Source organism: Achroia grisella, unplaced genomic scaffold, assembly GCF_030625045.1.
Source record: "Achroia grisella isolate CSIRO2021 unplaced genomic scaffold, CSIRO_AGI_Agris_v1 utg1241, whole genome shotgun sequence".
In the NCBI taxonomy this organism is placed as follows: Eukaryota; Metazoa; Arthropoda; class Insecta; order Lepidoptera; family Pyralidae; genus Achroia; species Achroia grisella.
In genome coordinates, this window is record NW_026712604.1 from 1,259,396 (window position 1) to 1,285,535 (window position 26,140).

Here is a 26,140-nt window from a genome sequence, read left to right on the forward strand (position 1 = left end):
AAGTTTTCTTAATTTTTTGGGTTGAAAATGTTCGCTTTCGCTGGATGTATTAGACACAGAAGATGATGAGATATTGATTTTAGTAGTAGTCGATTGATTTTAGTGGTAGTTTCAGCTTCGGTACTATTTTTAGTGTGAGTTTTTTTTTACATTTCCTCCTTAAGTTTTCTTTTGATACGTTTTTTATTTTTCCTTGTTGTTGCAACATTTGTGTTTCCTATTATCATATTTCTTGCAGATCTTTGATCTACATATGAGGAAACTTTGCTCATTCATTCGAACTTTTTTTTCTTTAGGACAAGTACAGTTGGTAAAACCTAAGCACTTGCAAGAAGAAATATCAAATAAAACTTTGCTGGAAGCAAGAAAGTGTTCTAAACGATTTTTAGGTACTTTAGGATGAGATATTAAAATATTTTTGAATTTAAGATGATAAGTTTTAAGCATTTGTTACACCCTTACATGTGTTAAAATTGGCAATGATGCTTTCTTCCATATGTTTTCTATTTTTACGGTGACAATATCGGCAATTTCTTGAAAATTTGGCTCTTTTTTGTACTTTTGGTCATTTTAATTTCACATCTCATCCACTCATAGCACTTCATTACTTCTTCATAAGTTGGAAGCATATTATCCTTCAAGTCACTTATGTCACCAAATATAGAACATTTATTAGCTTTTCGAGTACGATTCATTTGAAAAAATCACAGTAACACAAAGTAGCGCAACAAAACGACTAAATTAAACTCTTTTTTAATAAAATATTTACGTGTACGTTTATGTGTACGTTTTTGGTGTCGTTTGTAACAATAGACGTTATTGTAACATAAACATTTAACAAAGTATAAATGGTGTATATTTATTATTCAGATTACTTTGATAAATCAATTAATTCATTGAATTTATCGAAACTTTAAACCTGATCCGGAGGCAGTTATACTATACCGATTGCAATAATATTTTATATACGTCATACCATTACCAATGGCTACCATATTATACCATACTATACCATATTATGGCTATTAAAATACATAATTCAAAAAAAGTGTTTTTAGACCCACCCTCCTCCTCCAGAATTCCATTCAAGAATGCTGTATCCAAATCAAAATGATGAACATTTAAGTTCTTCTTAATTGATAATGAGAATAGGGTCCGAATTGTCTCCAACTTAGCAACTGGAACATATGACTCGGTTTCGTTAGTGAAATTTTGGAAACATCCTCTAGCTACCTCGCTTCATATGTCTCGTGAGCGGGCACGTGGTGGCAAGGTGCTCGCACGAGGAGGACCGGAGTGGCTTATGCCGTTGTGGGGTTCCCGGCCACAAAGCGGCCGGATGTTCGGCGGCCCCACACTGAGTGGTCTGCGCAGCGGCGTGTCGCCCAGCCGATCACAGGGTGGGGGCCAAAAAGTGCCCCCAATTCTAAAATAAGAAGAGGGGATTCGCAATGTCGTCGGCCCACGGCAATGGCCGCCGGGGAGAGGCTGAGGTGATGGACACCGGTTAATAATGGCAGCCCATCGCCTCCTGCAGGGGAATCTCAACCACTGCGCGCGCGCCCACGATCTGCTTCTGCAGAGCGCGGCGCAGTGGGGAGTTGACCTTGCAGTGGTCGCCGAACCATATCGTGTCCCACGTAGTGACCATTGGTTCGGCGACCCCTCTGGCCTGGTGGCCATTGTCGGCGCGGGCCATTCCGCGACCCCGCTCGTCAGCCGCCTATTCGCGGAGGGGGTACATAGGTGTGAGTTGGGGGGAAACCGTCGTTGTCGGGACATACTTCTCTCCGAACAGGACTCTCGCCGAGTTCGTGCAGTTCATGGACGGCCTGGGGGCCGCTCTGGAGCTATACTCGGCCCGTCCAATGATGGTCCCCCATCACCGACTCTCAAGGCAGGGTCCTGGAAGACTGGGCGGCCGAGGCCGGCCTGGTGGTATTGATCAGAGGGTCGGCCGCCACGTGCGTGAGACAGCAGGGGGAGTCGCATGTCTACGTGACGACGTATCCCTCTGCAGTCCAGCCATCGTACAGAGGGTGCCGAGCTGGTAGGTGTGGGATGAGGTGGAGACTCTATCCGATAATCGGTATATCCGGATAGATGTTCTCCCCTCACCCGTAGCTCCGCACCCTGGTCGCCAAGAAAGGAATGTCCCACAACTCCCCAGATGGGTGTTGAAAAGTCTAAAGCCGTGCTGATGGAGGCTTCCATCGTCCAGGCCTGGATTCCGATACCGGAAGAGCCTGTGGAGGTCGACGCAGAGATGTGCTGGATCGGCGAGGCTCTGTGGCACATATGCGACGCGGCGATGCTCCGAGCCGGCCCCCGGCCTCCTAGGCATCAGACGCCGCGGCGTCGGTCGAATTAGAAGGCTTGGGCTCTAGGTGGCGCTGGAGAAGACCGAGGTCCTGCGCCACCTCCGGATGCTTAGCTGGTCGTCAGTGGCCAGAGGGTGGGGGTCAAGCCCGGTATTAGGTATTTGGGGCTTGACCTGGACAGTCGTTGGGGCTTCCGCGCTCACTTCCAGAACCTGGTCCCTTGCCTTATGACAGCCGCCGGCTCTCTTAGCTGGCTTCTGCCAAACATGAGGGGCCCGAGAGAAGGTTCCCGCCGCCTATACCTCGACGTGGTGCGGTCCATGGCCCTGTACGGGGCCCCCATCTGGGTGGGGGCCCTAGGCAGGGAAAATGTGGCCTGCCTCAATAGGCCACACATGGTCATGGCCATCCGGGCCATAAGAGGCTACCCCACTATATCCGGGGAAGCGGCGTGTCTGCTGGTGGGGTCTCCTCCGTTGGACTTGGTAGCGGAGCTCCACGCGACAGAATATCACTGGCGCGCGGAGCGACGTTCCATGGGGGATGCACCCGCTGGTCACGAGATTGAAGCGCGGAGGTCCGACTTTCGGCTAAATCATCAGGATCAGCGGGAGAGAAAGGCTGACCAGTCCATCGGAGGACCGTCGAGGCTGTCCCTTCCATCCTCAGGAAGTGGATGAATCGGAGATGGCCACTGACGTACCGCATGACACAGATACTGTCCGGGCACGGCTGCTTCGGGCGGTATCTGTATCATGTGGCGAGGAAGGAGCCGACGACCGGCTGCCACGAGTGCGGAGGTGTAGAGGACACGGCGTAACACACGCTGGAAGAATGTCCAGCGTTCGCGAGTGAGCGCCGTGTCTTCACACGAATAGTGGGGGACGATCTCTCGCTGCCGAATTTAGTTCGGAGGATGATCAGTAGCGAGAGATCGTGGCTGGCGGTGAGCTCCTTCTGCGAGGAAGTTATCTCGCGGAAGGAGGCGACGGAAAGGGAACGGGAGTGGATTCGTCGCCGCAGAAGAGCCAGTCATAGAGGTGGGGCCCAACTCCATCCCCTCTATTTACCCGCTGGGGCCGGGGTGACTGCCTTGAGGGAGGCAGTCCCCCAATCCAAAGGCCCCGGACGTGTGCGCGTGTACCCACACACCTCCACAATGGAGTAGGGCGACCTATTTCGTACCCTACAACATCTACAGAGCGGGTCGTCGCCGTCGGAGCTGGCGTGGAAATGCACATGCGAATCCCCTGGGTCCGGCATAGGCGCTCGTAGGAACACCGTGCGGTTTTTAGTGAGTACAAGTCTCACACTCCACCCTGCCTTCCCTCCGGCGGGGTGACGGTCTTTTGAAGATTTTCCACGTTAAAAAAAAAAAAAAGGGGCTGTGATCCACCCAGGGTTGTTGCCCCCGGAGTTGATGTCGGGACAAAGGGGTTTGCCCCGAGACCCTACCCTCACCTCTCTAGGGGGTGCGGAAGACCTGACAGTCAGACTATAAGCATAACCGTTATGCCGAAAATCGTAAGTATTTCATAAAATATTTCATTGGTCGTGTCTATGTCTTTGGTCTTTTGTTTGATGATAGCTTTATCATTTTGTTATCTCTCCGAAATCCGAATCCGAATCCGAATCCCCTTGCATTTGGTAAACTTTGTCACAATTGTGGAAAGTGATTGCAGCGAAGGCTCTTCGTAAAGATGGTGAGTAGTATTTTAGTAGGTCTGTGTTCCGTATTCCGAACCTCCTTAGTCTAAGCAGGTTGTATCACCGGCTTGCTTACTGGAGCAAAGGGCGCTCGGTAATACTGGCCACATATAAAAACATGTGGCCACTTAAATTTCAAAAAAAGAATAATAAAACAATTGAAAATAAGAACTGGAACTAAAAGGACGCTCCGTATTTTTATCTATATAAAACAAGATAATTAAGGAATTATTTAACACAATATAATTGTTTTTTATGAAAATATACACTCTAGAGTGCGTGGCCACTAAACAGTACTACACATCGGGACGTTCCTGAGCAAAGGTGAGTAAGTTTGGTGTTACATTGCTTACTTTGGGGTGTTCGGAGTGTGGAAGACGTTCTTCCAGGTCGAAATCGTATTTTTACTTCCTTTTCCATTAATTATTTTCTTTTCAATAAATACAGTCCACTCTCTCTTTTATATATTAATTTATAAGGATTCGTAATCCAACAGTCTGTATGTCGGCAGATTGTGTTTTAAGTGAATTTTGTTCTATGTTTTCTTCTTAAAGTGAATAAAATAAGTTCTAATTTATTTAGTAAGTATGGGAAAGATGTTTGGATGAAGCAATTGGTTTTAAATATCTGCGAAAGTAGAGAGTGCTTAAAACAAAGAGGTTTATAGAGAATAAACCTTAAAAGTTATATGTTTGTTAATTTATTTGGAATGTTGATTTAAAATAAAAATTATTTGTGTAAAAACTTTTGCACTTTGTATTTACTATATTTATTAAACACAATGAACGAAGCTATATGAATCTATGCCTTGTTTACCTTTAATATTCCTTGAGAACCGATGACTACAGAAATATCTACCCATTCACCAGAGCAAAGCCGGGTTTTCATCAAGTTCTATAATATTTTCATCCATTAAAATTTCATAAATTCATTAACAAGTAAAGAGACTATATTACTTTTATAATATGTTTTTGCATAGATATCCCTAGAGATGAATCGGACTACATTTCGGCTAAAAACAGTGAGGCAGTGGTTCTAACCCGATGGCAATATCCAGTTCACGGGCACAGTTTTATTGTATTTCGTCAAGACTATAATATGGGCAACTTTGCAATTAAAGATGCACAGATTAACAGTCCCATTATCCGTTTCGCTCCCTGGTTCAAATCATCATCAACGGTATGTTGCATTTAGTCTACTTCTGAATGCGTAAAAGAGTTGTAAGGGGTTTAAAAGGGGAGATCAAAGTTTGTATGGAAGTATTGTCAACGTAAGTGTTACCGTACCATATGGACGACGACTGAAGTGGTAAGACCTACTCCATAGGCATCACTACATAAATGGTGACCCTGTAACTTCAGGGGTGTCACGTGGGCTTGTTTATTTGTGGTATCATTAATTTAAAATTTAAGTTGAACGTCGTTAAAGTTCAATTTCCAAAGACTCACGTACTAAAGCGACGTCTATTTATATTCGGTACTCTGCAGCCAACTTATCTTCCTGTTTGAAGTTTCTGACTTGGACGGATCTGTATGTATGTGTATGTGTGTGTGTGTGTATATGTACCAATGGTATGGTAAAGTGTGTAATGTTTATTTATTAAATGATTTTAAGGGTTTTAAAAAAAATATTAGTATTCTGTGTAAATTAATCTGCGCGCTAATGTCAGAAACGGTGTAACCGATTTGTGTGAGAATTTTAGTGTGGGTACGAGTTATCCAACTCGTGACCATTGGAAGTGAAGCGGTGTGCTAAACTACTAGTACCAGCCGTTAAATAGTTTAAATTTATGATTTAATTTTGTAAGATCTTCCAATTTAATTGATTATTTTATTTCTTTTTATAGCCCGTAGAGTATTATTTCAAACCTCGGATGCAATCTACGGCATATAATTGTTCGACGTATGACGTGCACCAGACCCATACAGTAGGCGAGTGGCGGGATGCAGAATGCCAGCTTTCTGAGATGCCAGAGCCGGGGCGGTTGGCGCTCTGCACTTGTTCTGCAAGGACGTCGTGCTACACAGCTCAGTATATAATTCACGACACAGGTTTGTAAATAAAGACCTACTTACTCAATAGCTGTTTTTAAACATAAGTTCTTTCACGTGCTAATCAGTTTTCACGCAAGAAATAGTGAACATGTAAATGTTGATAAAGAGAACTAGACAGACCGCGCGCACCGCCAGCTCGCGCGTTCTGGCGTGCATGCTTTACCGTCATTTAGTAATAATTATCATTGCAAAATGGCACATTTGATTATGGAGCAAAGACATAATTATAGAGTTATTGATAATCTATAAATTTTAACGTGTCTTTGGAAAATAAAATTAGTGTAATAATAAATAAAATTGTAAAAGAAAGTGGAAAACATTAAATATACGCGCGAAAGAGAGATTACAAAAAATAGTTAAATAATTTTCCTCAGGCTTGCGCGCGCTGGCTTTCCGCTACGCTAATCCGCGCAAGCCTCTTAAAGAATGTGTCGTATTGCCATATATCGTCATACACGACACATTGTCATATTTTTTTTTATTAATTTGAATAGTTATAAAGCTGACACATGACGCAACCGTCGCCTATACAGGCTGTGATCGTTAAGGGTGCGATTATTCTGTAACTATTACAGAAATGTAAAAACCTTAAACTGATATTGCGAGTACACATCTGGAGATAGATTTGAGCTAGGCAACTATAGACCAATTTCTATTTTGCCAGTTCTAAGTAAAGTATTTGAAAAGATTATGTTTAACCAAATGTTAAAATACTTCAGGGATAACGGACTGCTTCACAGTCAGCAATATGGTTTCACTGCCGGCAAGTCTACTACTGATGCAGGTGTAGCGCTTATTACACATATATTCAAATCATGGGAAAACGCACAGGATGCTATCGGCGTTTTTTGTGACTTGTTGAAGGCGTTTGATTGCGTAGATCATGAAACATTTTTGTACAAGCTCAAACATTATGGTATTAGAGATAATGACCTAAGTCTAATGAAAACTTATCTAGAGGATAGGGTGCAAACTGTAGATATTGATGGTGTAAAGTCTAAGAGAACTAATATAAAAATGGGCGTTCCTCAAGGTTCAATATTAGGCCCGTTTCTCTTTTTAATTTATATAAATGACCTTCCCTACATGGTAGAGAAAATTGCAGATATAGTGTTATTTGCGGATGATACTTCCTTAGTGTTTAAAATTGGTCGCCAATGTAATCAATTAGACGATGTAAATTATGCTATCTCTGCTATACTAAATTGGTTCACATGTAATAATCTATTATTGAACTCCAACATAACTAAGTGTATTAAATTCACGCTTCCTAATATAAAACAAGTAAATACGCAGCTATTGCTTAATGATGAAATAGTAAATTTTTTTATGATACAGTTTTTTTTAGGAATAACAGTGGACTCGAAGTTACAATGGGGTCCCCATATTTCAAAATTAGCCAGTAGACTTAGTTCTGCTGCTTATGCAATTAGAAGGATAAGGCAATTAACAGACGTGGCGATGGCAAAACTTGTATATTTTAGTTATTTCCATAGCATTATGTCATATGGCATACTGCTATGGGGTAAAGCTGCCGATATAAATACCACAGATAATAAATACTATATTTATTTTACAAAAGAGAGCCATACGTTCTATTTATGGTATGGGTTCTAGAGAGTCATTACGTCAATGCTTTAAAGAATCAAATATCCTCACCGTTGCCTCACAGTACATTTATGAAAATATTATGTATACAAGGAAAAACTTGGATAGTTTCAAGAAACTTAAAGACTGTACAAGTAGAAACTTACGCAATTAAAATAAGCTAATTTTACCTAAATGCCGTCTACACAAAGTTGGTAATTCATTTTATGATAATTGCGTAAGATTCTCGCTAAATTTTACACAGAGGCAATTCAAATCTTATATTAAACAAATGTTATGTAAAAAAGCCTATTATAAGATAGATGAATTTATAGATGATAACAATATATAGCAAGAATAAATTTATTTGCGGACAACGTTATAATTTTAATTTTCATACTGCTTTTTTGATATATGATAGCGTAGCGGCGTGTGTATTGATTGCCGCATGCATCCTTATGTAAAGTGCGAATACTGTAACTACCATATAGTAATTTTTGTAGCTGTGACGTGGTCGTGTGGAATGAGTAGTCATGCTCACTAAAATGTCCAGACATGTGGCGGCGTGGTGGGCCTAAAATATGGTCGAGCGCAGTGATGACGACGGCGACGATGACGTATGACGGATGAGCCAGCCGCTCATCCGTCATACTCGTGAACTAGTGCTGCTTGTAGGGACTGGTCTGCTCTTATCACTACGACTGATTTAATCTTATTGCATATTTATATTTGACCCAAAAAATTAGTGCTTGTTGATAGTTTGTATTCACACGTTTCGACTTGTAAGTCGTGACTTGTAAACTTACAAGGATTATTTAAAGAGCAACACACAAGTTTCTTGCTCGTTCTCCTTGTAATGAGACAACTTTCCGAACGAGTGGTAGATAAAAAACAAATTGTTATGACTATTCAAAAGTGCTTAAATTAAGTTTATTTGAATAAATGATTTTCTATTCTATTCTATTCTATACTACCTAATGAGTAAAATCAAATCAAAAATCATTTATTCATGTTCATACATTTTAGCCAGTTAAATATAAAGATTCAATCGAGAAGAACTGGGAGGAAACTTGACAGAATTTCTTTTTTAAAAGCCAGTTTATTTACAATGTATATTTATGTAGGTGTCCATATCGAACATTAAGTGAATTGCCATCATTCAATTAATCGTTTAGCTTTGCTCAATAAATGTGATTTAACAGATGTTTTACATTTATTTAAAGGTATTCCAGTATATCCTTCGGTATCTTATTGTAAATTTTGATATCCATTACCATAAAAGATCAGCGCGCGTATTGAACTCTTATTCCCATTCAGTTTACGGCTTAAACTGAACTGCCTGAAAACTGACTGGATTTTAAAGAGTTCATAATACGCCCCCTGTTGACTTTTATAAACGATACTTAGTAAGAGCAAGTAAAATGATATATTAGTTTAAGGTTTTTATATCTAACTTTTATATACTGGCTAAATATAAATAGTTAAATTATTTGTTTAAATAATCCAAAATTTTGACATACACTCACTGTACTTTTAGTATTAGATTAGTAGAAATAGTTTGGTCTCCATTACCAGAAGGAACTTCTCTTTGATACTCTATTCTAAAATAATATTTAATTGTCAAAAATATTATTCATATTCAGTCGTATTACTTTAAAAAGCTCATTTAATTATTACAGGTACCACAACAACGCAGCATTATGCGACAACTCTCACGGTTTGTAAAATTCAAATTCAAAATATCTTTATTTATGTAGGTCTATTACAAACTCTTATGATATGTCAAATCTACCGTCAGCTCAAAATGATTTCGAGATGAAAAGAACTGACAAGAAATTCAGATGGTAGATACAGATTAATTTTTAAATTCAAATTTGGGAGAATATACCGACCACGAACACATGCTATTGCAAAAGCAAATATTCTAATCAGTGTTTGTGACCAGAACAGACCAGTCCCCACAAGCAGTACCTGTTCACGATTATGACGGATGAGTCATCGTTGCACTCAACCATATTAGAGGGAGCATATTGACCCGGCCCATCACTCCGCCACAAGCTTGAACTTTATATGACTGTTTCAAGTTACTCCACTACGTCATTTATAGTAAGTACGGCAGGGACTGTAACAATCACAGTTTTCATATATTACAATATTTAAATTACAACATGTAATTAATAAATTTGTTATAAGTTTCTGTAATGCTGAATACATTGATTGATATTCATTGATTTATATTATTTTGTTAAATTCCGCTACCAAGAATGCGATAACAAATATTCAGTGCGGAAACCCCGCTACTTGAAGCGTTTTTTTTATTCTATTTTTATTTTTAAATACAATTTTCCTCAGGCATATTCGTCCGTGCCTTTTTTAATTTACTTTAATATTATAATATTTATTTAATTTCCACTTTTGTACAACTCCAGCCGAGATGTTACAATTTGCCTAACAGTGACACCGAGGCAGACCTTATCCGTCTGGCCCAGAACCACCGCTAGCCGGCCGGGTGAGTTGACAACATGCAGTGTCACCCATCTTTATTAGGAGGATTACATTTACCAATATGCATATACAATTATATAAATCTTACACTACTACTAATTTCACAGTTTTCATTACATTGTGTTGTATTGTTACATTATGAATTCTTACACTGCATATACAATTATATGAAATCTTATTTTAACATTATTTTCAAAGTTCACTATTTGTTATAGTCCAGGTTTTGTTTAATTATTGATTGTTTAATTTCACAGTTCACTTTTTGTCGTAATTCGGCAATTTTTTTTTCCCTTTCTTTTCCTTTTTTTTTATTATACTTTTAGCGAGCATATTCCGGCCTTTCCAGTCCAAAGCGCCCCGCCGATGCATCAGCTGTTCCGGTTTTTTATGTGCTGATTATTTTAGCGCAATCAGCGCATCTACGATCGCCCTGCCTCTATTTTTAATCGCCATCTGCAGTGAGTACTCACGAATGTCCGAGTGAGTCGCGCCTTCGGCCTCTTGTATAAAACGAGCAACTGCGTCTTCTCTACTACGCTACTGGAAGCGTTACGACCTTCTCTGTTGGTAATCAAATTCCGATCGTTATTGCATCTACACACAATACATATTGCAATACGTGTTTCTGTCGGTGGTATGAGGTCTATCATCAGGCAATAAATGGACTTCGGATATATCTAGTGTTCTGTTCCCGACCAAATTCTTACCGAATAGTCAACACTAGGTTACGACTAAACTACTTACAGTATCACAGGTACAGTAGTACCCCGCTGCAGGTGATAAAATTTGACATTTGGACCTGTCGATTTAGTGATCGAGATTAAAAACACACTATAGATATCATGGTGAACCTGCACACATTTCGCTGAATGTATTTGCACTACCGTTTTTTCTCGTATTAATTTAGTTTATTATTGGTAGTTCCATTACCAGAGTCAGGAAAAAATACAAGTTGATATACAAAGTTTTTGGCATGAGAGCGTCGTGATTTAGTGGTTTACTTAAATCCAAGATCTGACCTACATATCCTTTTTTTGCACGGTGACTTCTCCTATCCCTTTTTATTATTCACTAGAAACTTGAAAAGGTAAATTGGGTGTCTAGAAAAACGGTTGAATAATTTTTTAGTCACTACTCTAATACGCTATATTTTTTAATTATCATTATTTATGTAACAAATACTTAATGATTATTTCTGAACCGATATAAAATTGAAACTTTCAAGAAAAGAGCTTATTCCTTCTTAAATGGCTTGTAGCCGGCAACCGCCAACTCACCTACAATTCCCCTGGAACGGGTGTTCAGGTCACAGACGATCAGGTGTACCACAAATTCCCTTACCCTTATATCGTAAAATGAAACCTGTTATTTTAACAGAACTACTTTTAATAATGTCTTTATTTTCAGCCCGCGGACGTAATTAAGGAAATTACAGACGATATCAAAAACCTATTACAGAATCCTCCAATATATATAACCGATGTAGACGAGATTTTTGATAAGGTACCGAATTATTTTAAATAGTAGTATTATAAATGAAAATTAATTTAAAATATTATACTTCTTCATGGTTGTCGAGAGTTATAATTTGCTGATAATCCAATTTGGGTTTACAGGATATATGTGAGTGGAAATATACAGTGGGATAGTGTCATATATATAGGATAGTGGTATTAGTTAGTGACATATATATAGGATAGTGGTATTTTGTGTGTATTTTCTATAAGCGCTATATTTTTAAGTTCTGACAAACATCCTGGTTTATGGATCACCTAAAGATGGCGATGAATGTAAACAATTGTTTACTCCCTTTCTTAGTGTATTCTCCGGACAGCATTGTTACTTCTATTGCAAAATAATTATATATCTAGGTTCAGATTTAATTTATGTATTATACATCTAGTACTGGAATTGGAATTAATGGAAAGCGACAGAAGGCATAAACACCAAAATTTTAATAGGAATGATCACGACCAGGAAAGGGTTATTTTGGTAATGACAGTATTAATTTATTTCGTTATCATTATTAATATTACACATTCTATCAGTTTTTATAAACATAAATAAGTGATTGTTTAATTTGATAGAATACTGTACATTAACTAAATCTAAACACGTTTGCATTTTAAGTAAAAACAATACAGAATGATAATAATTGCTAAATTAAATCGTCATTGTAGACATATACAAGGTATATATTGGCGGAACACTAGTGGACAATAATACGATAGTAGTCAGAGATAGTACGTCGTTAAGTTAGTAGCAAATATTAGCAATTAGCCACAGTGGCTTAAAAGCCCCTTACTAACAATTGCCTACCGTATGGATAAGTTCGATGTTGAGTATTACAAAATATTTTTTTTATTGCAGATTAATATGCTTCTAAGTACAGACGAGGCTGTAGTCTTCCCAGGTGAACTGTTACAATTGATTGAGGAACTTGGTATGACAATTGATTTAAAAGGCTCTCTGAGTGACATGATAGTGAAGGAACAAATAGCTTTATTGATGGCGGATGCTGGGGATTTATATCCTGTTAGAGGGTTGAGAGTAGCTAGTACAGATGTTGACATATTTGTACGTGAAGCATTTGAGATTTTATTAAGTGAGTAATACTTGACAAGTATTTTATTCATGCGTAATTTTTTTAATAGCCGTGTGTGGTATCATTGTAGAAAATGATAAACAACATGTACAACATTACTGTTTTTATTCTGTGTATCGTGAAAGACAATCAGAAGAGACAAATTACTGGTATGATTTGATATATTGCTAATATAAGATAATTAAAACCTTTAAAATTGTACCGAGAAATGGCTTTTTTATCGTGTGGAAAAATCTTTCACAGATCATCCCCTCTGACTGAGGGGCGACGAGAGATTGTGATCTTTTATCTTACCAACTAAAAAACTACAAGGTGTATCTTCAAAATTCAAAATTATCTCTCTACTGATCTACGTGTTGAATTGTGCGATTCTCTTATATTATCCAAGTTTAGTTACGGTTTAACAGTTTCGGTTCTTGTATATTAGGAAGATCACGGCGGCTTATCCAGCGTGTACAAAATGCATGCGCCCATTTTTGCTTCCAGATTCTTCCGCGTAGTCAAGGGCAATTTCAGACTCCAAGTGTTGGAATAACTTGCCTCCTTTCTATATATCATTAGAAATATGTTTTATTACTACTATGTACTATGTAGGATAGGTTTTTGTTTGGTCTAGCGGTAAGCTTCTTCTGGGAAGAATTTATCACGCGGAAGGAGGCGCCAGAGAGGGAGCGGGAGTTTTATCTCTTCGCTCCACTAATTCACCGAAGAAGAAAAATCCTGCTTAGTGGCAGGGGCATAGCCAACTCCGCCTCACCTCTATCCAACTAAATGGCCCCAGTTGTCTAGTGGTAAGCTTCTACCCAGAAGAAGCTAACCGCTAGACCAAAAAATACGAAACCTGCATGGTAGTAGTAATAAAACATATTTCTAATGATATGCAATAGGGATTTTAGCCTGATATTAGAATTAACGATTGTTTATGATAATGATAAAAATGAATGATTTCAAAAAACTGCATCCAGATGTTTTTAATTTCGCTACAAAAAATCGTAGTCCGTATTAATCTTTGCTTGCTTTTTATTTTCATGTTCCTCTACGATGTTTTGCAACTACGTATACTTTTGATATGAAGTGGATGTCAATTCGACGCACTTAACCGTGAAGGAGACTGATGTTGTGGTGAATCTCCCGCAGTCCGTGATCAACATCCCGAGACGTATTAGCTTCACCGTATTTAATAACGAGCGCGCTTTCGATTATGAAGGTGAATCTATCGTTAACAGTCGAGTAGTGAGCGTTAATGTGGAGAATTACACACACTTCGAATCTGGAGAGGTAATTAATTGTACTAAAAATATGTAAATGAAAATCTTCTTTAATATCTCAGGATAATTCACACAGCAACATCTAGTCGAAGCTAAGCAGACCTTGTGGGATGGATTCTGGACGAGTGATATAAATACATAGAGAGATTATTTCTTGTAAATAGATCCATAATAATCATACTCATGAATACAAATGTTTGTATCGCACGAGGTATCGAACCCGCGACAAGAATTTTGATGAATATTAGTAACAGTCTTAATCATTTGATTTTAACTTAAGGTTTGTTTATTGACCTGCTGCATATTAAAAGTTATATCTGGTCCTGTTCCAGGTAGTCAGGATACATTTTACATCTATAGAAGAACCAGAACGAGACCAGAGACGATCTTGTGCTTATTGGCACTTTTTGGAGAACGGCACTGGCTATTGGTCACAAGAGGGCTGCACTTTTATCAGCTCAAATAATCCAGACATTTTAGATTCATGTCGTTGCGACCATTTAACACATTTTGCGGAGATTTTAATACCTCGACCTGTCTTCTCTGAAGGCAATGAAAATGCATTAGAAATTCTATCTGTTATCGGTTGCTCTTTGTCTATTTTTGGTATATTTTTCATACTACTCACAGCTGCTGTGTTTGAAACTTGGCGTTCTAAATTTCGCAATCAAATTTGGCTTCAGTTGTGCATAGCGTTATTAATATTATCAATTTGTTTTTTAATAATCGTACATGTGAAATACTTATATTTCAGTGCTTCATGCATGTTCGTTGGTATCGTTTTGCATTACTCTGTATTAGCTTCATTCTGTTGGATGTTTGTGGCCGCAGCAATTGCTTACAAAGACACAATACCATTCGGAAAGCATATAACACATAAAGTAATGAAGACTTCAGCTTTTTCTTGGGGAGCTCCTATCGTGATCATCGGTATACTTCTTATATCTGCACCACGGTCGTACGTCGGACGTTTTGAAGACATGACCCCCACTGGTAGTTTTTGCTATCCTTCAGGCCAAGGATTATGGTTGTCTGTACTCATGCCTATATGTTTAACATTATTGATAAATGTAATAGCCTTTTTCTATATGATAAGAGTCATTTACAAAAGCGAGCAAAATACAAAATTAGGAAAACAAAAAGCGAGTTACCGTAAAGTGGCCTTGAAGTGCACGAGTACTGCGTTTGTTTTAATGTTCTTATTCGGCTTACCCTGGATATTTGGACTGTTTGCCTTTAATATTGTAGCAGCCTACTTGTTCACTATTACCGTCACTATTCAAGGATTTGTTCTTTTCTTATTTATTGTATGCGGTTATGATAACACTAGGAAGGCTTGGATTAACAAACTACAATCCATATTTAACACAACATCTAGGAACGTATCTAAATTCGTTAGTTCTACCACTCATTTAAATTAGTTTCTTAAGTTCAGTTTTATACATTGTTGTATTTTTTTATTCCTAATTTAAGAGCCGCGCTCTTATCGGTGGACTATTGGTATTTTCCACGATCTTCCATCAGGCTCTTTAGTTGTTTATACGACACGACTCCAACTTTTTCTCTAATCTGTTTGCTTTAACGGTGTCTTGGTCTTCTCCTTACCCTTCCTTATATTTTTTAAGAATATAAAATTATATATATCTACTGCTTTTGTCTTCCATTCAACTTTGTTTATATTTTTCTTCGAAAGGGCATTCTATTATATTCTATTCAAATTCATGAAATGGTGCAAATGTTGAAGTGATATAAATAACAACAAATATTATGTGAGTAAATAAATATCACAATAAGTCGATGTACAGATTATATTATATGTATCAACTTAGGGTGCAGATACATTTATTCCTAGGGTGTTGGTCTGTATATATATCGGCGCTGGCTTGATTCGGGAATAGTCTCGTCACAACATCTTTGTAAATAAGTGTGATGACAGGAGCGGTGGCGAGAGAAACACACACAGTAGGGTGGAACTTGTGTATTAACTTTTTACATCTTAATTTACTCTACCTTAGACTAATTACTAAGATTATATATATATATTAACCACTGCGTGACTTACATGTCGTTAGATATAACGTAATCTGGCACAATCTACTATCGAACGTGCTGATTTGCATCACTATATCACATAAGAAATTTAATTATAATTATAATGTCAGCTATTATGTGTTTCGTAAATTTATATTAAAATTGTAAAATAGATATTTCTAGAAACCACTGTGATTAATTTGAATTAACAATTGTAGATTAAATGACTACCTATGTAATATTTACCAGTGCTAGGATTGTTTTAAAGCTGTCCTGTTAAATCATATTTACTTTCAAATGTTTAGCAAATGTAAATTAACGCTGGATAATGAACACTGTATAATTTCTATAACTGGAATTATTTAGAAATTTTAAAACAGACATTAAGGCACTCAATGTCTTTCATATATTGTTACAGAAATTAAGGCAGTCAATTGACTGCCAACATTGTTAACATAAATGCTAAATATTGTAACGAAAATATGCAATTTAATAACTATTATTCTTAACAATATTTTAGAGAATTATAACAAGCTTATCTGTAGTAATTAGGTAATAAGGAAATCTATATTCTATAAATAATTGTTAAACTGTGAGCGAGTACACGAGCGTTTGCTCTAATTGGTTGGCACACTAGCGCCCTCTATGAGGGGATAAGCAGTCTTATTGTACTCGAACATGATTGAGGTGATCAGTTACCGCTGAGCCACGTAAAGAGTCATGTCTGCTTAGAAATAATAATAGTTATTTAAAAGAGCTACACACAATTTTCTTGTGATGAGTCTGCGTTCCGAATGAGTGGAGAATCCAAAATAATGTGACTATTCAAAAGTGCTTATATTGTGTTTGCTTGAATAAAGATTATTTCTATTCTCTATTGTTTACTTAAAGGCTTTCATTTTCTTTAATTATAATAACCTACGAGTTAAATAATTGATAGTCGCTGACGTCACTATACCTAAAAAGTACGTTGCTGTATCTGCTTCGACATATATAAAATTGACTGATGCCTTTCTTTATTTCTCGTTTTTCTATTATTGTTCTGTTGTTGTTAATATAATTACATGCAGCACGCATTCAGGACTCGCAATACCACGAAGTTCCCTCCACCTTTAGAGTTTCTTTGTAAGAAGTATTTCGTAGAGTGAGATATGGTAGTGGAATTACAAAGCAACGCGTACGCAAGCGTAATCCTGGTCTTTAATGGCAATGCATTAAGAGTGTTAAAACTTTTTTATTTGAAAATTAAACTAACTAAGATGATGCTGTGAGCGTAATTATTAATAACATTACGTACTCTGCACAGCGCTGAGTACCAATCAGTCCCTCGCATTTAATAAAATATAAAATTATGCGAGCACAATCACGTCTTTAAGAACTAACACCGTATTTATTTTATTACTATTTGTTTTGTTTATAATAATAATACCATTATATAAGTTTCCAAAGTATAATATTACCCAAAATATAAAGTATCTATATAAATATAGGCTACCAATATTATATCTAGCTTTGAATATTACAATTATTGCACCATTTTCACCAGGAATTTACCACGATGGTTTCTAGGGCAATCGCGTGGAAGTTAATCTGACATAGTACATTTTTGTAACGGGTTTTTTAGTCCAGATTAGTAACTATCCCCTTCCCCCCACGCTTTACAGTATATGTAACGTTGGGCACACGTGCTATTATTCTATTATTTTAGTATATATTTTTTATATAATTCTCCCCTTTGAAACCAAAATTGCACTGTTCACTCCTTATTTCTTCCTATCCTCGATTACGTTGACTCCTGCTGTTTAGATCTCACTGAAAATCAATTAAGTAAACTTGAGCGACTTCAAAATTCATGTATACGCTTCATATTTGGTCTGTGCAAATATGATCACATTTCCCATTACCGTACTCAACTCAAGTGGCTCCCTATCCGTTTTCGTCGCAACTTCTACAGCCTATCACTCCTTTACAGCATTCTCTTAAACCCCGTCACTCTTGATTCCTAAAGACAGTTTCACACGTCTCAGTGAGAACAGTAACTAATTCTCGCGTAGTGTTAACAACCTCCGTCTCATTTATTCGGCTTCATCCATTCATCATCCATCCATTCTTTCGCCGTTCAGGCAATTAAACTCTGGAATGACTTACCTCTTGATATCAAGACCGCCACGAGTAAAATTTCGTTTAAACAGAAATTGCGGGAACATTATTTAAATTTGTAACTTTTTTTACTGTCTTTCTACCTTTTACACATCTTTCTGTTATTTCGATATAGTTCGCTCTATATACTATATATTTTTTTCTTTTTTTCTTACTTTCAATTTGAGGCTGTACTTATAATTCGATTATCAGATCATAATGTATTTATTTATATATAATATTTATATATCTATGTTTATATTTATACATTTATGTATGTATGTTTATTATTATTATTTTTTATTGATATTTATATTTAAAATACTTTGCTTTATATTTATATATCTTTTTTTTGACATTTCTCATTTATATTAGTGCACCGCCAACAATATTTCTCTGCACCACTCATGGTTGACTGGTAGATAACGCCGCATGGTGTTAAGTCCGCCATATGTACACATCGTTTTTGTGCATTAAAGTTAAATAAATAAAAAACAAAAACAATTCCCTCTCATTCTACTTCCATCTATTCTAAATCCTTTTCTGTTCAGGCTGTCAGGTTATGAAACTTACTCCCCCTTGTATTCGGAGCATTCAGTCACTTGCCAGTTTCAATGTCTCTGGCAAATCCCACTTTCTTTCCCTTTAAGTTCATATTGTCCTCTTTGTCCCGTGGTTTCCTTCAGACTTTCTGAAGATATGTATATTAATAAGTATATGTATGTATACGTATGTTTAAGTTTATATTATGTGTAAGTTTATATTTTATTATATATATTAATTGGTATATTTATGTATATATGTTCATTTTCATTCACTTGTACCACCTACACTTTTCTTATCTTAATGTTACTTTCTCTACTGGTAGTCTTGAAGAGATTGCTTAGCGATAAGACCGCCTTTTGTATCAATGTATGTAATCTATCATTTTATGTGTTTTCTTTGTCTGATGCAATAAAGAGTTTAAATAAAAATAAATAAATATATGTATACGCATGAACTAAGATTTTTTTATATTACTTTGCTTGGTTCAGATTAAGTAGATATCTGGACAATTAACACAGCATCATCTTGTCCCACGGTAAGCAGAGCTTGTGTTATAACTGATATAAATACTAATATATATATATAGATTATACGTGCATAATATACATAGAAAACACCCAGATAGATACAAACAATCATACTCATGAATACAAATGTTTGCACCGTGCGGGGTATCAAACCATCGGAAGTAAGAAGGTGAGCTAAACCACTATACCACCGAGGCCGTCAGTCTCACCACCACCACCAATATATACTCATATATATATATACATAAATATTGATCGGAAAAATCTGTATTTCTCCATATCTATCATTATTATTAACATTTTTGCTGTATATGAGAAAACTGTCACGTTAATTACATTCGTTGTTAACTTAACTTCATTAATCTGAATATTGATTTGTTTATTACGATGTTTCAGCCGGATTTAGAGCAAATTTTAGAAGACCTGGAGAATCTGCTGAATACTCAGACCAAATATACATCAACCAAGCTGAACCCAAATTCGATCAGGTATTCGGAAGCAAAGCAGTGTGCTAAACCGCTAGATCACCGTCATAGCCGTCAAATAGATTAAAACCGCCAGTTCGCTTCGCACTGTAATGATGTACCTCCCATATCTAACACGTGTAAAACTATTAACTATAATCCGATTAGACAGAAGAATAGACTGTGTTATTGTGTTATCATACTGGATTATTGTATTTTCCAAAGTTTCTAGTTTTTAATCAATCCTATAATACTAGGTGAGCGAAATATCATGTAAATATATTTGCTACAAAATATATTACTTCTTGCGTAATTTACAAAGATTCTCAAAATTTACAAAGAATATTAAAAAAATATTTGTCATCGAAATAACCCAAAAAATGTGATTTTTATAATGGTATATTCCACCTGCCTAGGTTTAGTAATTTAATTACTAGTGTGTTCTCCAAGATGCGCTGATTGAGCGAATTTCACGCTCATCCTATCGTCTTCCTCAGATGCCCGCCAGCGTATTGTGACGGTTCGCCTGGTATTCATTTTAGTTAACACCATATATTTTATAGAATTATGATAAAAGAAAATAATAACAATAATTATTTAAAGATTAAGACTTATAAGTTATATAATGGAAATAAAGCAAACAAAACAAAAGAAAGAAATAGTTATTAGTAAGTAATTCTAATGTAATTATCATTCTGATAAACTCCATGATAATTAGGGGGTCGACTGTGACGGTTCGCCTGGTATTCATTTTAGTTAACACCATATATTTTATAAAATTATGATAAAAGAAAATAATAATAATAATTGTTTAAAACAAACAAAACGAAAGAAAGAAATAGTTATTAGTAGATAATTTTAATGTAATTATCATTCTGATAAACTCCATGATAATTAGGGGGTCGACTGTGACGGTTCGCCTAGTACTCATTTTAGTTTTACGTCATATTTTGCATAAAATGGGCGATAAAAGGAAATAACAATAAAAATGTACATATTAAAAATATTCACTTCAAAAATTGTATTTGATAACTAAACATAGAATAAATTAGCATATATTCCGTTATTTAATTGACAAAATAATTGTAGTAGAAGCATCGTCTTATTTGATAAATAAAATACATAAAATAAGTTATATGTAAAATAGTACAAAATATTAAATAAAATCAATATTGTGTATTTAGCTTTCAACACCAGAAAAAGGATAGTTCGCTATAACTATCTATAGGTATAACATGTGTATCAAAATAAAGCCATTAAAAATTGTTAAATGCATATATATAAACATGGTTACTAGCAGAAAAGACAATAGGGCGGCATCCTTTTGTGTTCGTCAAAAAGAAGGCCGACAAACACACTATCTACAGATATTACACGTGTGTTAAAAACAAAACTATTAAGAACTGTTAAATATTTTTCTGTAAACATATTTACTAGCAAATAGGACAATAGAACGGCATCCTTTGTGTTTAACAAAAGAAAGCCGACATGCATGCATAGGATGTTCCAATTTACTACGTTGTAAGAGATCATGATTTAAATAGATAAATAGAAAACGACTTCTAAGGAATTAATTGTATTGAAACATTAGTTCAGGTTTTGATAATAGAAAGGAATTTATTAGAATTTCATAAAAACACAGTATGTAAAATAATAGTATCAACAGAATGAGCGGTTATATATGAATACTAACGTTTATCTAATTATAATGATTTATTAAGTAAATTATAAATTACATTTTTATTTTTATTACAGACTTTAATATTAATTACATATTATATATGTGTTTGCGATTTATTATAATGTTATATCAGCATTAAATTAATAAACAAGTAAATATATTATGTAAACTCGGTAAATGGTTGTTTATATTTTATATAAGAAAAATATTTGTAAAACAAAATAAAATTTAGGATAAAGAAAAGTGTTACAAAATAAATTTAAAAATCATCCTGTATAATTAGTGTGAAATGCCTAAGAACGAAGTTCTCACGTTGAGTTATGTTTAGATATATATATTTGGCAAAAACAAAGTCGGTAGAAGGTTGTTAGGAAGGATGAAGAATCAAAAGAAAGGTTAGTCGTCGGCGAGCTTCCGTAGGAGTAACAAGTGTATATTTAACTTTTTTACTATTCGTAAATGAGGAGATTTTAGTAAGTGATTTTAATACTTTAATATCCGTTCTTGTCAACATATTGGTAAGTCATTTTAATTCTTTCACTTTATTTATTGTGCTCATAATATACTGTATGTCTGTTATCATTTGACTGTATTATTGGGATATGTTAGATAAACTGCCAAGTTAATTAGGAAACGTACATGTGTTTATTTATTTTATGATTTGCGTGGAATTAATATGTTGACGAATACATTGATTTAGTTTAATTACTTATAATATAAAATTTAACGAGCATGGTTTATTTGTGTCTTTCTTATATTACGATAATAGTCTCAATTTGTACCTAAATCTGAGTTATATTGATTTATTTTCTTTAGTTAGGTTGAAAGGTTAGGAGTTTAATATTAAATGTGTATATTTACTCGTTAGATGCTAATGAATGTAATTCTGTTTTTTAACAGTTGTTGATAACTCTGATATTTTATATGAGAATTATATTAATAATAAATTTACTACGACTAAACTAAAAGTAAATTAAGGAAGTTATAGTAAAACCCTATTATACTTATAATGATGGCTAATAATAGTTCAGTTACTTATCAAAAATAAATATTTCATTCACTTATTTCAACTATTTATTACTTATTTCAAATATTTCATTATTCACACTAAATGTCTTGCTGTGTGGTGTTCCTTGTTTGGGATAGTAAATTACGTTTACTATTTCGAATATGTAGATATTGCATGGTTAATATTTAGTACACATCTATATTACATTACACGGAAGATGTAGTGAGAGGAAGATCCTTGAGTCTTATATATATTTTTGCTGAAGGCTTTATTAGAAGGAGGCAAATGTTTGTATCGATGAATAAACTATTGAAGTAACATTTTCCAATAATTTATGATGATCAAATGTGAACCGTAAATCTCTATGGAGACTTTAGCAAGTAAGTGAAGTTATAATAAATAGGTTGTGGAAGTTTTTATCAGGAGGAGAGAGAGGCTCAGATCGATGAATCTATGATGAAGTCACATGTTCCATCATTTGAGGAGAGATGAGTCAAAGCTCGCAATGAAGGTTTTAGACCACGATCCCTGTGGAGATTTCTACAACCAGTAGGGACTTAACTTAGTTGATAACACTGTGGTTATCTAGGACACACACCTAAGTTTTACCGTATGCATGTTGTATGGCTAGTGTATCAATATAGCGATATGTTGCTACTCTGGATATGCAGCATTGTGTGGGTAAAGTTTAGGACGCATTACATTTATTATATTACAACTTATTATACACTGCACAAATTAAATAGATAATTAATAGACGAATAAACCCATACGAAGATTATATACATTCCACAAAAGATGTCGCTTGGGGGGTTCTGGTTACTGAAGGCTTCACTGGAAGGAGGAAAATACTTGTATCGATGATTGAACTATTGAAGTGACATTTTCCAATAGTTTTTGATGATATATTATGATCCGTAAATCTCTATGGAGGCTTTAGTAAGGAAATATAATTTCTGTAATAGTTGTGGAAGTTTTCATCAGGAGGAGAGAGAGGCTCAGATCGATGAATTTATGATGAAGTCACATGTTCCATCATTTGAGGAGAGATGGGTCAAAGCTCGTAATGAAGGTTTTAGACCACGATCCCTGTGGAGATTTCTACAACCAATAGGGATTTCTGTTTAGTTGATAACTGAGTGGTTATCTAGGACACACACCCTAAGTTTTATCGTATGCATGTTGTATGGCTGGTGTATCAATATAGAGATATATTGCTACTCTGGATATGCAGCATTGTGTGAGTAAAGTTTAGGACGCATTATATTTATTATATTACAACTTATTATACATTGCACAAATTAAATAAGTAATTAATAGACGAATTAACCATTGAATATAATTATATTAACCAGCAGAAGCAATAGCAATGCGGTTCACTATGACTTCCTTATAGATATATCTTGCATTTCATAAATAAAGGAATTGCTAAATTATAATATAGAATTATTATATTGAAGTATAAGAATGCATTTATTAGATCACCACATTGAGATTAGTAATATTAAGTGTATATGCACTTAATGTTGTAACAACCTTTATGTTAAATATATTTTATATGAATAGCATAAATTAATAATTAGGGTTGTAAGAGATTACATTAATATATATGTAACTGTGAATATTGTAGGCATTGGGGGGTTTATTAGATGAATTCTGGGAGGTTCCCAGAAGTAGTGAAGGTGAGTGTTAATGCATTCTAAAAGAGCTCTTTAAACCTACACCCGAGTCACAAGTCTCGGGCACCACTTGTGGTTCTCTCCCTGAATCATCAGTGGCCGGTATGAAGGCTAATCGTCATCATAACTAGTGGGTTTAATAAACATGTACATATAAAAGTATAATTGCTAATTAAGCCAGTATTATAATAAGACTATATTGTTTCTTATTTAATAAAACTACAATGTAATAATATATAAAATAACTATAAATAAGACATGGGATCTTAACATCTCCAGTCATTTCTATCAATCAACCATTGGGCAATCGGAATCCCATGTGCGATGCATTATCAAAATTATTATATAATTTTGAATATATTGAAATACAAGACCAACCATATACATATAGATATCGGTAATAATAATATTACATTTTATTCTACAATCAATTCTATGGAACTTCGGTTCTTTATTAATTAATATATTTAATATTATTCTTCTTGTTCCAGTCAATTCAATAAAATAAAGGTTTATTTTAAGGTCTTTGGCCTTAATAATAAATACTAATTACTTGAGCGTAAATATTCAGTATAATAATATTAGGACTCTTAGTCCTTTAATTTATATATACATATTATATGTGTATATATACATACATATATAAATATAAATACATACACATAATCACATCTATGGGCTTCGGTCCTCAATGAAAATATATTTTATGACTATCCATTTTATGGCTAAACATTTTATCAATTACCAAGCCTTGGCTTTTATATCCAGGACTCCGGTCCTCTATCATATCGACTATCCACCTAGTGGTTGTCTATACATAACAATCATCCAGGTCACAGACCTCTGTCACTATTATTTATATTATTATGATTATTTCACTATGTGATTAATCAAATTCTACTGATTACTATATCAGGACATGCAGTCCTTCTACAAACTAAACATTACCTTCTGGTTGATTCTTTATGTGGAGCATCCAGACATCTATTTTCAGATATGGGACTTATAGTTCTCGCTTATAATATCTCATCAATATAAAGATTACTTCGCCATGCAAGTAATTCTAATTTACATATAATCAATCATATTAGAGCCCAGCTCTTATTCACAAATATCTAATTCTTAATTCCTTGAGTATTCTTGGTATTAAGTAAATTTATAAACTTTATATGCTATGTTTGTAATATAGCAATTATCAACATTATATATTGGATTGACCAATATTGTGGTGTTGATGGCATTGAGCTATCACACTACTCTATTATTATTATTTATCGTACTGCAATTACTGGTGATCTCCAATGTCACATTATAGGGCCGAAAGGATTATCCATTAGTAAGTTCTGGTATTTGATTGACCTCCTAGTTTCTGTTACGACTCGTACTGTATCTTCAGTCTGATCTCCAATGTCACATTATATATAGCCGAAGGGTATTCCCCATTAAGTAAGCTACGTGACCGAGTGATGCTGGGATTTAGTTTCGAGATCGGGCAGTCTCTTTGACAGTCTCTCTATCGCCACATAGAACCGAAGGAGTCAATATCCATAAGTAAGCTTCTGTGTCGTGAGTGATCCTGAATTCAGTTTCGATCTGCCTATGGCAACTATATTTTATCTACCTGCTTTAAGCATCGCAAGCTTGGTGAAACCACTTGTAATGTTGAATTAATAATATAAATTAATCTTGTTTTGGTGCTGAGAATACTCATCCCATTTCACTTTCAAATGGTGCGTATTGCAACCCTACCTTGCATATCCCACCTTATTTATTAAAACCATAATGGTTCAATGATTCAAATATATACCTTATAATTAATATTCATAACATATACTCTGTATCATAATTTGTATTATTGAGATATGTATTTATCTCGCAGTTATTACTCCATCATATACCAATAAAAGAATCTATAGTTACTACATATACACAACGGGTCCACCGATACTAGACGATCACAAGAATTTATTTATATGGCCAAATGATTAAAGATTGAGTGTTCCAAAGTTATATGATC

At 35.4% G+C, this 26,140-nt stretch overlaps 1 protein-coding gene across 1 annotated transcript; it reads left to right on the forward strand.

Annotated features, from left to right (window-relative positions):
- Positions 1-4,738: 4,738 nt before the first annotated feature.
- On the forward strand, positions 4,739-16,012 carry LOC131854649 (adhesion G-protein coupled receptor G2-like). Its single transcript, XM_059205783.1, has 7 exons — positions 4,739-5,207; positions 5,875-6,079; positions 9,349-9,386; positions 11,582-11,677; positions 12,545-12,779; positions 13,855-14,057; positions 14,380-16,012. Exons 1-7 carry the CDS (start codon positions 5,127-5,129, stop codon positions 15,466-15,468), a joined length of 1,947 nt encoding a protein of 648 aa, XP_059061766.1. The 5' UTR covers positions 4,739-5,126; the 3' UTR covers positions 15,469-16,012.
- The last annotated feature ends 10,128 nt before the right edge of the window (positions 16,013-26,140 follow it).